General features: G+C 44.5%; 1 protein-coding gene across 1 annotated transcript in view; it reads left to right on the top strand.

Annotated features, from left to right (window-relative positions):
- Window positions 1–14,238, top strand: part of NUP160 (nucleoporin 160) — a 40,117-nt gene extending 25,879 nt beyond the window's left edge. The window contains exons 19-36 of the mRNA XM_040409240.1: window positions 2,081–2,154; window positions 2,269–2,425; window positions 4,143–4,212; window positions 4,455–4,553; window positions 4,731–4,850; window positions 5,842–5,937; window positions 6,034–6,128; window positions 6,543–6,639; window positions 6,720–6,825; window positions 8,417–8,577; window positions 9,012–9,072; window positions 9,437–9,547; window positions 10,626–10,749; window positions 10,880–10,981; window positions 12,410–12,551; window positions 12,816–12,941; window positions 13,114–13,218; window positions 14,045–14,238. Of these exons, the coding sequence (XP_040265174.1) occupies window positions 2,081–2,154; window positions 2,269–2,425; window positions 4,143–4,212; window positions 4,455–4,553; window positions 4,731–4,850; window positions 5,842–5,937; window positions 6,034–6,128; window positions 6,543–6,639; window positions 6,720–6,825; window positions 8,417–8,577; window positions 9,012–9,072; window positions 9,437–9,547; window positions 10,626–10,749; window positions 10,880–10,981; window positions 12,410–12,551; window positions 12,816–12,941; window positions 13,114–13,218; window positions 14,045–14,134 (1,936 nt within the window). The 3' untranslated portion in view covers window positions 14,135–14,238. The remainder of the gene's footprint in view (window positions 1–2,080; window positions 2,155–2,268; window positions 2,426–4,142; window positions 4,213–4,454; window positions 4,554–4,730; window positions 4,851–5,841; window positions 5,938–6,033; window positions 6,129–6,542; window positions 6,640–6,719; window positions 6,826–8,416; window positions 8,578–9,011; window positions 9,073–9,436; window positions 9,548–10,625; window positions 10,750–10,879; window positions 10,982–12,409; window positions 12,552–12,815; window positions 12,942–13,113; window positions 13,219–14,044) is intronic.
- The last annotated feature ends 478 nt before the right edge of the window (window positions 14,239–14,716 follow it).

The following is a 14,716-nucleotide window of genomic DNA, read 5'->3' as shown; positions in this document are numbered from 1 at the left end:
CAAGGTCTTCTGTGTCCCCCAAGGAAAGAGCGGGAAAGAGATTTTACTGGTAAGTTATACAAAAATCTCGTTTTTTGGCATGCACACAGCAGGGATCAGTGCAGATCAGCGATTCGATTAGCAGACCGCAAAACTGATACAGTCGTGTGCATGAGGCTTTAGAAGTATACGCTGATCAGCCAATACATTAAAGCCGTCTGTTTGGTTTCCCCCCACGATGTGAAACCAACTCTGACTCGTCGGTGAATGGGCTCAGCAAGACCTCTCTCTGAAGGTGTCCTGTGGTATCTAACACAAAGATGCTAGCAGCAGATCCTTTAAGTCCTGTAACTTGTGAGGTGGATTGGATTCGTTTTTCCAGGACATTCCCCAGATGCTCGATTTAGATCTGGGGAATTTGGAGGCCAAGTCAACATATTGCACTCATACCCGTATAATTTTTGCTGTGTGACCAGGGCATTATCTTGCTGATAAAAGCCACTGTATTTAGGGAGTACCACTGCCATGAAAGGGTACTTTCACACTAGTGGCAGGACCGATCCGACAGGCTGTTCACCCTGTCGGATCCGTCCTGCCGCTATTTCGCCGGACTGCCGCTCCGTCCCTATTGACTATAATGGGGACGGGGGCGGAGCTCCGGCGCAGCACGGCAGTGCACGGCGATAGGCCGCCGGACTAACAGTACTACATGTCCGACTTTTTAGTCCGGCGGCCTCTCGCCGTGCACTGCCGTGCTGCGCCAGAGCTCCGTCCCCGTCCCCATTATAGTCAATGGGGACGGAGTGGCAGTCCGGCAGGACGGATCCGACCGGGTGAACAGCCTGTCGGATCCGTCCTGCCGCTAGTGTGAAAGTACCCTTAGATAGGTGGTATGTGTCACATCCATATGAACGTCAGGACCCAAGGTTTCGCAGCAGAACTTCTCCAAGCATCACACTGCATCCACCGGCTTGTCGTCTTCTCATAATGTATCCTGGTGCCATTTCTTACCCAGGTAAGTGACACACGCGCACCCGGCTATCCACATGATGGAAAAGAAGCCCTGATTGTTTTCGGACCAGACCACCACCTTCTATTCTATCATGGTCCAGTTTTGATGGTGGAAACTGGTCGGCATAAGCACTTTCATCAGTCTACGGCTACACAGCCCCATGCCCCACTTTCATCATTGAATTTTTCAGTAGCTGTGGGATTGGTCCAGTGTAGTTCGCCTTTGCTTCCCTCACACATCATTGAGCCGTAGGCTCATATCAGACTGTTGCTGGTTCATCGGTTGTCTTTCCGTGGATCACGTTTGATAGGTGCCAACCCCTGCAACACAGAAACCCTACATGACCTGCCTGCTGTGGCGATGCTCTCAGATCCTTAGTTGCCCACTTTCAACATATTAACTTCAGAACTGATTGTTCACTTGCTGCCTAATATATTCTATCCCTTAAACCATGCCCTTGTGACATGATCATCAATGCTATTCACGTTGCCAGTCAGTGGGTTTAATGTTTATGGCTGATTGGTGTATATGCCTTCTATTAGTACTGTGACATGGAAAGGTTTCTCCGTCCGCCTTGGATGATCACGTACACCTAGTCTTGCGTTGAATGTAACATTTTAGTTTTGGTTAGGCTGTCAGGAGCCTGTATTGCAGATTATCACATGTGAAAAAAAACTGAACTCCCGTGCACCTCAGCAGAACCTGACTGCCCCCCCTTTACAAGCCAGTAGGATCTGTCCGACTCCACTTGTGGCCCAGTGCAGATATGAATAGAGCCCTGCTCTGTATCCTGCAACTTCTTCATGCTGCATTTCCTTCTCTTCCTCTTTAGCCACATGTCCTGTTTTCCACGATCACTGGATGCAGGTGCAATAAAAGGAAAGCTAGTGCACTTGTTGTTAGACATTAACTTTTGTAACGTGAAGGGGTGGGCTAGCAAGCACTACTATACCTCACTTACATTTGGGGTCAGCAGGCACGATTTGTCTATTCGACTAACTCTTCATGATCGTACGCTTATAAGAATGAGACGAGAATATACAGGGTAATGCATTTTATTCAGTAATTTTATTATTTTTTCTTCTTCAGGGATTCCAATCTGCAGCATCTGTCAGTCCTTGAGCTGTCCGATTCGAAGACCTACGCACCAGTCAATAAATACTGTAAGGGTTCCTTGTCAGCCCGGCTATACATGACCGCAGGCCTTCTAAACACACTTGTATTATCGACCATTGTTATTATTATTTTTTTTTGTGCCTTGTCTTCCCTTTCTGCAGCATCGGGGCCTCAGACCATAGTGGAGCTATTCTTCCAGGATGTGGCAAGAAAGCGCCTGTCCCAAATCTTTGCTCGCTATGGAGCTGCCCAAACACAAAGTCCTCTGAGCTGGGCCCAGCTGATAACAGACATCACCACTTACCTTCTCCAGCATCTGTATCCTTACCGATTCCGCTGACTGACCAATACTCGGCTGTCGTCCCTATAGTTTGCCTTTATGATTATTGTAATGTAGAGACCAAATGTTGGGCTGAAGGGAGAGTCATGTTCTTTTAGATTTCCCTGTAGGCAGGTTGTTTGAGTCGCTCAGCGTCCATTGCTTGACCCCCTGTGCAAGGATTGACAGGTATGTACAAATTGAAATTCTCTGCAGCTGGCGCTCCCCCTGCAGCTAAAAGATGTCATTCAGTGGTTTCAATATTAAGGTTTCTGCATATTTGAAGTTTGATTTTTGGACTCCTTATTACTTCAAGTCCATCTGTCAGCAGATTTATACCTATGACACTGACCTGTTGCAAGCGCGATTGGCCACTGAAGGCGTCTGTGTTTGTCCCATGCCCATATGTGAGATTTTTTTTTATATATATATATATATATATATATATATGTGCAAATGAGCCTCTAGGAGCAATGGGGGCGTTGCAGTTACACCTAGAGGCTCTGCTCTCTCTGCAAGTGCTGCGCCCTCTGCACTTTGACAGGGCCAGGCAAGGTAAACGTCATCACACCTGGCCCAGTCAAAGTGCAGAGACTGCTACAGTTGCAGAGAGCAGAGCCACTAGGTGTAATGGCAACGCCCCCGTTGCTCCTAGAGGCTCATTTGCATATATTAACACTTCATTTTTTTCTCCAGCCATGCGGGCACATATGAACACGGGATCAACACAGATGCCTTCAGCTGCCAAGCGCACATATAACAGGTCAGCCAGTGTCATAGGTACAAATCTGCTGACAGATGCCTTTTAAAGGTCCCACAAAGGTCATCTTTGACCTATTCACACAATAGTAGGTAAATGTTTGCTTGGGGCCCTGCTGTTTCTCCTCACTGCACTAATGCATTTAGTAGGTATTTGAATGGAGGGGGCGGCCACACATCCGCTCTGCCGCTCCATTCAATTTCTGTTGAGCCAGCGGAAGCATTCATGTTTTGTACTTGGTTTGCGCCAGCCCCATAGACGCAGAATGGAGCAGCAGGGCCATGCTCGGCTGACGTACATCTCAAACTCCTCTTCACTGCATTGTCAGACAGGTAATTGCTAAGAGGTCACTAAAGAGTAAAGCTAGCTCTCCACATATAATATCAGTTGACGGGGTTCCTTTGGCCATCTCCCAGAAACATCCATGCTTGGTTATTTCAGTAGGGGGAGGGAGTGGATTGGTTAATATCTAACCTGTTTAACCCTTGTTGTAACGGCCATGTAATCTCCATACATATTGTTATGGGTGTAACTGTCAGGATATCGAATATATCAGGCCAGCTTAAAGATTTGTCTAGAATTTTAAAAATATGGCCGATTTCTTTCTAAAACCGCACCTAACGTGCATTGGACCAGCTGCAGTTTTCTCCACGGTGACTGCCCGGGTGCTGCTATGCAGAGAAAACGCCGTGAAAGACTGAGGGTCCCAGAGGTTTTAGTGATCATGTATTGGCTTCGTTATCAGCCAGTATCAAATGCTGGCTATATCCCCTCACTTGACAGTGTTGTGGGTGGACACAATTGGCGACTCTTCAGTTCTGCCATCACTTTTGCTATGTGACCAAATGTCATTTTACACTCGCGGGAATTCATTATTTTAATGCTGAATTCATTATTTTAATGTGTTCACGATTATGAAATATTTCTACTCCTCCTTAACGATATTAAACTACTAGTTGGGCCGGTAACCCTGGCTTCCTTTTTCCAGAGTGCTTGATGAGAAGCTGTCAGTATACCCAACTGCAGGTAGGTTCCCCGTTATCGGATGCTGATCCCCTAACCCGTATGTGTGCCTGTAAATGACTGGTGATCCGTCATTACAGCGGGAACAGGGGCCATGTATTTTCTGTGGTGGGTGATTTATAGTTCCCACTATAAACGGTTATAGAAGATAATTTTTGCCATTTTTAAACTGAAGCTTGTCAGTGTTGTGCAGAATGTAAGTGCACATTGTATAATGCATTTATTTTTATTTATTATATCCATAGGAGTATGTGCGTCTTCTGCAGCCATGGTGTCAAGTCAATGCTGGCTCTTGTCTGTTTATGATGGGGCAGTGTTATCTGGTCACTGGTGAAGGTCACAAGGTAAGGACATAATTTGACTACAATGCTGGCATGGTGCTGGTTAATTGTCCTCATACCTCCTGTACATGCTCTTTTATTGGGCAAGTCCTAGATGAGCATGTACCATAGAGGGACCACATTGCTTGGCTCATTAGCCTTGCACAGCATTGATTTCTTGTTACATTGCAATTCTTCCAGGCTCTCGAATGCTTTTCCAAAGCTGCTTCTGAAGTGGAGCGGGAGGATTTTCTGGAGAAATTGATTCACGTGGAGGAAGAGGATTCTCCTTCTTCTGCCCGTCTTCAGTATTATAACAGAGTAAGATTATTTGTGCCAAGTATAAGGTAGAATACATATTATTGATCACAAGCATCTGGCAGCGGCTTTCTCCCCTTTCCCGATTGAAAACACACAGGTTGGGCCGGACCTGATGTGTATGGGGGAGTCAGGAGAGATAGTTGTAAAGCCGGCCATACAGATTCAATAGCTGTCGGCTGACCGACTGTTCTACCGGCAGCTATTGAATCTGTGTGGCCGGCTTTACAGGGGGCACATTTGTTCAGACATTCACTGATGACACATTTATGGCTTTATCATAAGGAGTTCCTGAAGGCCTTGGTCTGTCTCAGCATGACTTACAGCCCCAATAGGAATACTAAGCCATTGTATTATTTCATTTCTCTAGTGTTGCATGCTCATTGCAATAAAGTAGTTTTCTGAGAGTTCCTGAGGATAGGTCATCAATATTAGATTGGTGGGGGTCCATCTCTGGGCATCCCCTCCAGTCAGCCTCACCAGGGAGCTGTGGCCCTCGCACAGCGCTGTCCATTGTATCGTGGCTGTGCTTGGTATTGTAACTCAGATCCATTCACTTGAATGGGACTGAGCTGTGCCTAGCTGTGATGGCTAACCTCTGGCACTCCAGCTGTGGTAAAACTACAACTCCCACTTGCTTGGCTGTTCTCAGAACTCCATAGAAATGAAGGGAGCATGCTGGGAATTGTAGTTTCACCACAGCTGGAGTGCCGTAGTTTAGCCATCACTGGATGAAATAGATAAATGTGACATCACTGGTGTAAGAAGAGGCCACAACCTCTTCAAAGGGGGGTGCTGGGTGTTGGACCCCCACCGATCAGATATTGATGACCTATCCTGATCATAGGTCACCAGCATCAAGCTCACAGAAAACATAGGCTTTCCTGAGGATATAGTTTTGCTTGATGAGCAATTGCTAAATCGATGCGTTGACGACCCCTCCCCTGGATTCTGCTGAAGGTGTCGATTAAATTATTCTTTCGTTTAATTCTAGGTTTTGCGTCTTCTGGAAGGTGTGGGTTTGCCAGAATTGGTGATTCAATTAGCCACCTTGGCTATTACAGAGACCGCTGAAGACTTGAAAAGTCAGGTACTAAGATTATATCTCTTATTGCAGTTTCTTGATGATTTTTCTTTTTTTTTTTTCTTTCTTCCATCTGATGAGATCGTTTAAACTTTTTCTTAGGCAACTTTGAGGACACGTATCTTCAAGTATCACTTGGATTTGGGACACAACAGTCAAGCTTATGATGCGCTCACACTTATTCCTGATCACAGCAGGTAGAGTCGATGTCGGCTGTATGTTTCATTTGCATCTAAAGATCTTTTTTTTTCCCCTGAATATTTTCCATTAGAAATAACACAACAAACTTGTTTTTGTTGGATCCTGTATTAATCCTTTAAGCTACTTTGATACTGCACTTTGCCGTATAGGTCAGGGTTATTTCCCGACCTCCAGCAATAATGGATGGTACCAGTGGCATCTGTCTCCCATAGACTACTTTGTAAAATATTTTTTTTTAAAAAGCTGGTTTGGGATACCATCGTTTCCCACTTGTTTAAATGCATTGACCTTCTCAGCAGATGCGTTTTCAGAACAGATTGTCCTGAGTTGACAATTGTCTATACGCCATTTTACTTATTTCTTCTTTACTTGTTTCTATTCTTTCCGTCCCTTTGCCTCCTATTTGTTAGGCAACTGGACTGCTTGCGGCAATTGGTTATAGTCCTGTGTGAACGTTCACAGCTCCAAGAGCTTGTAGATTTTCCTTATGTGAACCTACAGAATGAGGTAAGTATTGTACCTGCTGGGAGCAATGTCTTTTATGGTGAATTGGTTTGCATGTAATTGTTCTATCTTTATCATATCAGGTTGTTAATATCATTGAAGCTCGAGCTCGCGCTGTTGATCTAATGACCCATAATTACTATGAGCTCCTTTATGCTTTCCATATTCATCGGCACAACTATCGGAAAGGTATCGTCCTCTATTGCCTGTAATTTTTTATTTTTTTTAATCATTTTTTTCTTAGAGGCCCTGCGGACTCTTAAAGGGGTTGTCCAAGTTATATTTATTGATGACCTATCCTCAAGATTGGTCATCAATATCAGATCGGCTGGGGTCCGACACCCGGCACCCCCACCAATCAGCTGTTTGAATAGAAGTCGCGCGCCGTCTCCTCTTCACTGTTTACCTTCTCGCCGTCGCCTCTGCAGCAGTGAGCAGGAGTAATTACCGTCCCATTCATTTCAATGGGACGGATCGTTCCCATACACTTGTATAGAAGCGAACCGTACCATTAAAATGAATGGGACGGCTTGGGTGTAATTACTCCTGCTCACTCCTTCATAGGCGACGGCGAGAAGGTAAACAGTGAAGAGGAGGCGGCGCTGGCACAGGGCACGGCTTCTCTTCAAACAGCTGATCGGCGGGTGTCGGCCGATCTGATATTGATGACCTAACTTGGACAACCCCTTTAAGTGTTTATTTTAAGAAATGTTTGCATTCCACATGTTGAATAGGCATTCCTCTGTTATTTCTCCTAGAAAAGTGTGTATAAATTGACAATTGAGCATTACCATTCTACGCTCCTTGTCAATCGGGAATGTCCGTATTCTGATTGGTTACTGTGCAGTCAGCGCTGACACTATCAGACTATGTAGTGACACCTCTTTGACAGGGGAATGATAACACCCAGTTGTCAATTTATTTCCTAATAAAGGTTCAGGAGGAATAACAGAGGAACTGCACACGGAACACTAATTTCTTACGAAAAGATGCTCCAGCCATAGTGTTGAGCGAACTTGTGTTTTCAAGGTCGGCGTACAAGGTTCGGGTTATCTAACAACTCCGTTATGGATTCCTCTACCATGGATCAAAACTTATGGTCAGTGGTAGCGGAATCCATAAAGGAATTCTAAGAAAACGCGAACCTTGTACGCCGACCTTGAAAACACAAGTTCGCTCAACACTATCTAACTTCATGGGGAATACAAGTATTCTCTAATACTGAAGAGCACACAAATCTTCTTTGAAAGGGTTGTATCAAGTTTTCAAGTTATCCCCTATTCACAGGGTAGGGGTTAACTAACTGATTGGTGGGGGTCCGAATTCTAGGACTCCACCGATCTTGAGTCCTGTTCTCCGGATCTGTTGGAGAGGCAGGTTGAGCATCTGCCCTGCCGCTCCATTCATGCTCTATGGAACCGCCAGAAATTGCAGAGACCTGTACTCTCTGGTGGTTCCATAGAAAATGGACCCCCCACCGATCAGTCTGGCACAACCCCTTTAACCCGAAGCTTATGCCGTAAGTTTTTATTATTGTTTTTCATATTTTGTATCCGAGTCAATTCCACTGATCCCAAGAGTCTGGTGCATTTAGGAAAAGCGTGAGGGGATCACCAGACACCAGGAATTATTGCTTCTGTCTGGATGATCAAACATAAAGCAGTGACGTAAATGTATCTACCATTTAAAAGATTCTCTTGAATGCATATGGTTTTATGACATCAGCCCAATATACTATTTTACACCAAAAATAAATTTGCCCTTTTTTTCACTTTCTCAGCTGGAACAGTGATGTTTGAATACGGGATGCGTCTTGGCAGAGAAGTCCGAACCCTTATTGGTCTTCAGAAGCAAGTCAATGCTTACCTAGCATGTCTGAATTGTCTGCGGATTATCCGCCCTGAATATGCCTGGATTGTGCAACCTGCACCAGGAGCTGTGGTAAAGAAATGCATTTTTTTTTTTTTTATATTTAAAGGGGCGTTTCCAAGCGAACCATAAGTCTCTGGATATTGCTTTTATATACTTGTTATGGCGCCCCCTACTGTGTTATATGAATTCATGCCCTCTCTGAACATCCACCTAATGTGTCTTGGGTTGGGGTAAGGTCAGTCCTGCTGTCTGGATCATCTTGTGCAGTCAGTGGAGTAATTCACCTAATGTCCGCATAATATTAGGTGTGCGTTCAAAGAGGGTAATGTAGAGTATTAGTGTACAAGGTAACAAGGCCCAGTCATTTACAGTGGAGGCTTGGATGGAGGCTGACCTATAGAACATAAAATAAATGCCCTAAAAAAATGATAAAAAATGGATTTCATCCAACTCACAAATTACTTTTTTTTAATGCATTTTTATTTTATTTTTCTCATTTCAAGTATGAGCGTCCAGGAGCCTCTCCAAAACGTAACCACGAAGGGGAATCTGCGCCCCTGCCCAGTAAGTGTATTTCCCAGCTCTTTTCCCTTTCTTGGGGCTCATGCACACAACCGTTGGGTGTTTTCTGATCTGCAAAACACAGATACCCGCCGCTTGCATTCTGCATTTTGCAGAACGGAGGGGCGGCATCTAATAGAACAGTCCTATCCTTGTCTGTAATGCGGACAATAATAGGACATGGTCTATTTTTTTTACGGACATGGAATGCCCATGGAGTCATTTTTGATTTTTCTGCGGCCCCATTGAAGTAAATGGTTCTGCATCCGGCAAAAGAAACAGAACGGACATGGAGAACATTTTTTTTTTTTTTTCGTGTGCAGGAGCCCTAATTTTGTATGAATCTTAGCTGTTATTCCTTTAACAGGTGGAAATCAAGTTGAGATTTTGGAGCTCCGAGATTTAGAGAAGGAATACATCCTGGCCCGGACACGGTTGACCTTGGCTCAGCATGATAACAGTGCAGCAGCAATAGCGGGTAAGGATCCAGTGGATGCTGGGACATGTCAGACACACAGTAAAATAAAAATGCTAAAATCTAGCGACCTGGAGACGTATCTGGTTCTTTATGCAACTATATGTGGAGTTAAAATTGCAGGTCGAATTGACACTAAACAATTTGCTTCTGGACCATAGTGTTCATAGTCTTTTGGGGATTAGCAATAGTAGAAGTCCAGCTCCCCTGCATCAGCAATTTGGAGAGTGCACGGATGGGAAGAGACCCAGACACATGTACTTGAAAAGAAAGATATCAAAGGACGAAAATCGAGGTGCTGGATATCTTTCTTCTCAAGTCTTTTGGGGATTAGTCTTTAAGCCCATTAGGGCCATGAATCCCAGATTTTTTAAAATTTTCCCTATTAAAGCTGTTGTCTAATAAAGATAACCCATGCAGCTATGCGTTACAGAATGATTTACCTCTTTACTGTGAGCTAGAACTGAGGGCAGCCCCGCTTCCGAAGGATCTGGTCCGTCCATGGACTTACATGGTCAGCTGTTCTTTTGATAGGCTTTTATATAATATTTCGCTTCCCATGTAGCGGCCGCTGTCTGTTAGTATGTTTACTGTAGGTACAGTAATCGGCCCTTTACACTGAACATAGGGCAATTCATCGCTTGTTCATCAGGTAATTGGATATTTAATGCGGTCACCTAAATCATGCTTTGCGGGCAGCAGCTTGTGCAGTGTAAACAGCGCTCTGCTGCCAGCAAACAATGATTCTGTATGGGGACGGGCAATGGCATTAGTGATTGCTCCGTCCCATACTGTGGGTGAGATCGCTGGAGCGGTCTCCTTCACTGACGTGCAGGTGATTGTGGGGAAGGAACGCTTCCTTCCCAACAATAGTCTGTAAAGGGTTCTTAAGATGTGGTTTCCTCCAGAGAAAAGAACCAGTTGCTGATGGTTGGAGAAGCTGCATTTGTGAGACCACTTCAATCTAGGTTAACTTTAAATTATACAAATGACTGTATTAAGTGTTCCTGGTTTTACTTTGATTTATACACTTTGATATTTTTGCCCTTGCTAAAAACGTTGAATTGTCACTCGTTTGCAGGAAGCGCGTCTGCTGAAGAAATGGTGTCTCTCTTGGTGCAGGTCGGTTTGTTTGATACAGCGATATCACTCTGCCAAACCTTCAAACTCTCCCTCATACCAGTGTTTGAGAGCCTGACGTACAAGTAAGTGACTTGGAGACTTTCACTGGTTTTCAGAGATGCTTTTCAGTGTGTTGTGCGTGTACAGCTATTTGTGAAGTTTGGCTCCTGCCTATTGAGTTACACAGTAATAATTCTGTTCTGCCTTTATCAGATGCATCAAGTTGCAGAACAGCGGAGAAGCTGTTCAGGCGGAAGCTTGGCGATGGCTGGCAGAAAATCAGCTGCTTTCTGTGGTTACTACCAAAGAGTCAAGGTATGGTACTGTTCCCTTTTCTGGCCCAAAAAAAACTAAACAATCTAAGGCTACTTTCACACTAGCGTTCGGAGCGGATCCGTCTGATGTTTCATCAGACGGATCCGCTCCGATAATGCTGACGTTTGCATCCGTTCAGAACGGATCCGTCTGCATTATAACTTAGAAAATTTTCTAAGTCTGAAAGTAGCCTGAGCGGATCCGTTCAGACTTTACATTGAAAGTCAATGGGGGACGGATCCGCTTGAAGATTGAGCCATACTGTGTCATCTTCAAGCGGATCCGTCCCCATTGACTTCCATTATAAGTCTGGACGGATCCGCTCGCCTCTGTACGGCCAGGCGGACACCCGAACGCTGCAAGCGGATGCATTCTCAGTGGATCCGCCTCCACTGAGAATGCATTAGGGCCAGACGGATGCGTTCGGGGCCGCTCGTGAGCCCCTTCAAACGGAGCGCACGAGCGGACACCCGAACGCTAGTGTGAAAGTAGCGTTATCTAGACTTCTTGACTTATTGCATTATGACTGGGTTTTTAACAAGAAACCTTGATAAAATAAATTCCATTGTAATTATTTATTAGGAATTTTTTTTTTTTGCAGACTGATAAATAACTAAACAGCAGCCTATATCTATGTGCTCTGCTTCCACTCCTTACCCTGTATATTCTGGTGCCACGACTGTGAAACGGCTGATTGGTGGGGGTGGCATACCCCAACTGATCTTATATTGTCTAACCTGAGGATAGTTCATTAGTATCTGTAGCCCGGACAACCCCTTTAAAGAGGTTTTCCGGGCTATTGATGACCTAGCGTCAGGATAGGTCATAAATATGAGATCGGCGTGCACACGCCATCTGCTTTCTCTCTTCCTGTCTATGGCAAAGACCATAGACATCATGCAACGGACAGGAAGAGATGAGGGAGATGGCACGCGCTGTCTCCTTATACAGCTGATCAGTGGGGTTGCTGGGTGTCGGACCCCCGCCAATCTGATATTTATGACCAATCCTGAGGATAGGTCATTAATAGTAAAAGCCTAAAAACCTCTTTGTGCCATTTTAAGTCTTTGGCCCCATTCACTGATCTGAATATGATGCGGATCTTGATCCACTTAAAATCTGTCTCCAATGCAAGTGAAATAGTTTTCTGCAACCCCATTCACATGCACTTTCTGTGCCTATTTTATTCCACACAAGGACAAAACGAATTATTCTTGCAGACACCACACAGATTCCGTCCATTCCCCCATTGAATGCTGCCAATCCTCATGCAGATCTATGGTGCATCGAACTTCACATGTGTGACAGACAGCGGACTGTCAGCTGTGGAGTTCTGCCATGAGCCTTCTAGTAGCAGTCTGTAAATCAGATGCATGTAGTTCAGGTCTACTAAAATTCTGACATTTTTTAATTTTTTTTTATCTCTAGTGCCACAGATGAAGCATGGAGGTTATTGATTTCCTATCTAGAGAAATACCATTCCCAGAACCGCCAATACCATCGCTGCGTTATTGACAAGCTGCTGTCTCACGGGACGCCCCTGCCCAGCTGGTTAACTATCAGTTATAAGGTTTGTACTGTGTAAGCTTTTATTAGGACGCTTAGTAGAGCGCTCTTTTCAGGCAGTAAGTAAGGTTTGAGGAGCTCCGAGGTGTCACCAGCCATGTACAGCGATGCATGTGTCTGAGTCACCAGAAGTAGCTTTAGAATAATCCATACAGAACAGTGAAAATGTCCTTATGCCAAATCTTAGTTTCTGTAGATTCAGCCACAGTATAAGACTCGTAATACTATCCAATACTCTGCGTAATTGTATCCTTGCTTTCCTCATCAGGAAGTGGATGCAGCAGAGTTACTTCGGCTTTATTTGAGGTATGATAATCTGGAAGAGGCGGCTGAGCTTGTGCTGGAATACGTAGATGCCATATTGGGGAAAGGTCACAAGGATTTTGGAATAGAGGTAAGTGTGTGAGACCATATATAATGATTAGTTACTGTCTTGTAGCTGCTGCAGAACATCATATTTATGTCAATTTACAGAAAGGTGTATTTTATACCATGTAAACTCTATAATCGGTGTTCTATTTACATGTGACTGAATTCTCTGTACTTATTACTTGCGTTCTCTCTAGTTGCCTCTGTCTGCATTGTCTCCATTGGTCTGGCTGCCCTATACCTCCATCGATCATCTCCTGCAAGCATTGGAAGAAAATAACAATAGTCGGCTAAACAGAGATGTGAGTAGCTGTCTTCACTGTGTCATACATCAGGATGTAAAAGAGATTATTTATGGGGTCCTACAATATTTTTGGGATTATAGGACAAGCATTTTTGCCAGACAATGGGAAATCCCATAAACCTGTCCCCCATTAAAAAAAAATAAAAAAAATATAGGGTTCCGTTGACACTGCTGGCAGTAGTTCATCAGATTTGATGGCAGGAATAGTGTCCGTCTGGTGCTGTTTTGGATCTGTCATATGATAGATTAAAATCTTGTACAGTACACGTGAGAGCAGATCCTTCACGTAACACTAAGGCCCCTTTACACTAGCCAAAGATTGGCCAGATAACCACTAACGAGCGCTTGTACGAACGCTTGTTAGTGCTGCCAATTCCCTAATGAACGAGCAAAATGCTCGTTCATCTAGTAATGTGATCGTTTATGCCAGGGGTGCTCAACCTGCGGCCCTCCAGCTGTTCCAAAACTACAACTACTAGGGCATGCTGGGAGTTGTAGTTTTGCAACAGCTGGAGGGCCACAGGTTGAGCACCCCTGGCATAAACGATCACATTACTAGATGAACGAGCATTTTGCTCGTTCATTAGGGAATTGGCACTAACAAGCATTTCATGTCACGTGACCATGGTGACTGCCGGCTGTGCCGATATCCAATTCATCACACAAAAGCAGATCATTGTGCCTGTGTATAACCCTGGATCCACGTAGGCTGATGTGAGAGGGATGACTTAAAACGTGAAAGGGAAATATTCCGCAAAGCGAATTCTTCCAGCCGATCGGGATTTTTCCATTGCTCATTTAAACACTTCCCTTTTTCTCAACAGTTACTGGAGAAGCTTCGAGACAAACTCAATGACTACTTTGACCAACTTGGATCCTCCACCTCACATCTACTCGGCCTTCGAAGAAGCTAGCTTTTGTGTTTTTCTTTCTTTTTCTTTTTTTTTTTTTTTTTCATTTCAAATCTGTAATCAGTATTTTTTTGTAAAATAAAATAAAATATTTTCTATGTTCTCAAGTTCGAGTGAAATTCTTCTATTTCTCGCTTCACCAACCAGGATTTTACACACTTTTATAATTGGAACATTAAGGGTTTGGGCCATTGAGGAACTCCCACAACCAAATTCCAAAATTAAAGGGGTTCTGCAACCAGTACATGTTGATGACTTGGGGCTCAGTCACACTATCCTTGCGGATTCCGCACACCCATTCAAACTTGGTTGGGTCCATGATCCATCCGCACTGCAAAAAATAGAACATGTTCTATTGTTTGTGCGGTGACACGGAGAGAAACCCCACGGAAGAACTCTGTAGTGCTTCCGTGGGATTCCATACCTCCGTTCTGCACCAACCTTCCAGATGGTGGACCCATTCAAGCGCACACGGCCGGTGCCCGCTGTTTGCGGGCCGAAATACAGGCATGACCGAACAACGGCCGTGTGCATGAGCCCTTATCCTCAGGATAGGTCATCAATAGCTGATCGGTGGGGGTCCGA

The sequence above is a fragment of the Bufo bufo genome, chromosome 10 (assembly GCF_905171765.1).
Source record: "Bufo bufo chromosome 10, aBufBuf1.1, whole genome shotgun sequence".
NCBI lineage: Eukaryota > Metazoa > Chordata > Amphibia > Anura > Bufonidae > Bufo > Bufo bufo.
Note: the sequence above shows the minus strand (reverse complement) of the source record. Positions and strands in the feature narration are given on the sequence as shown.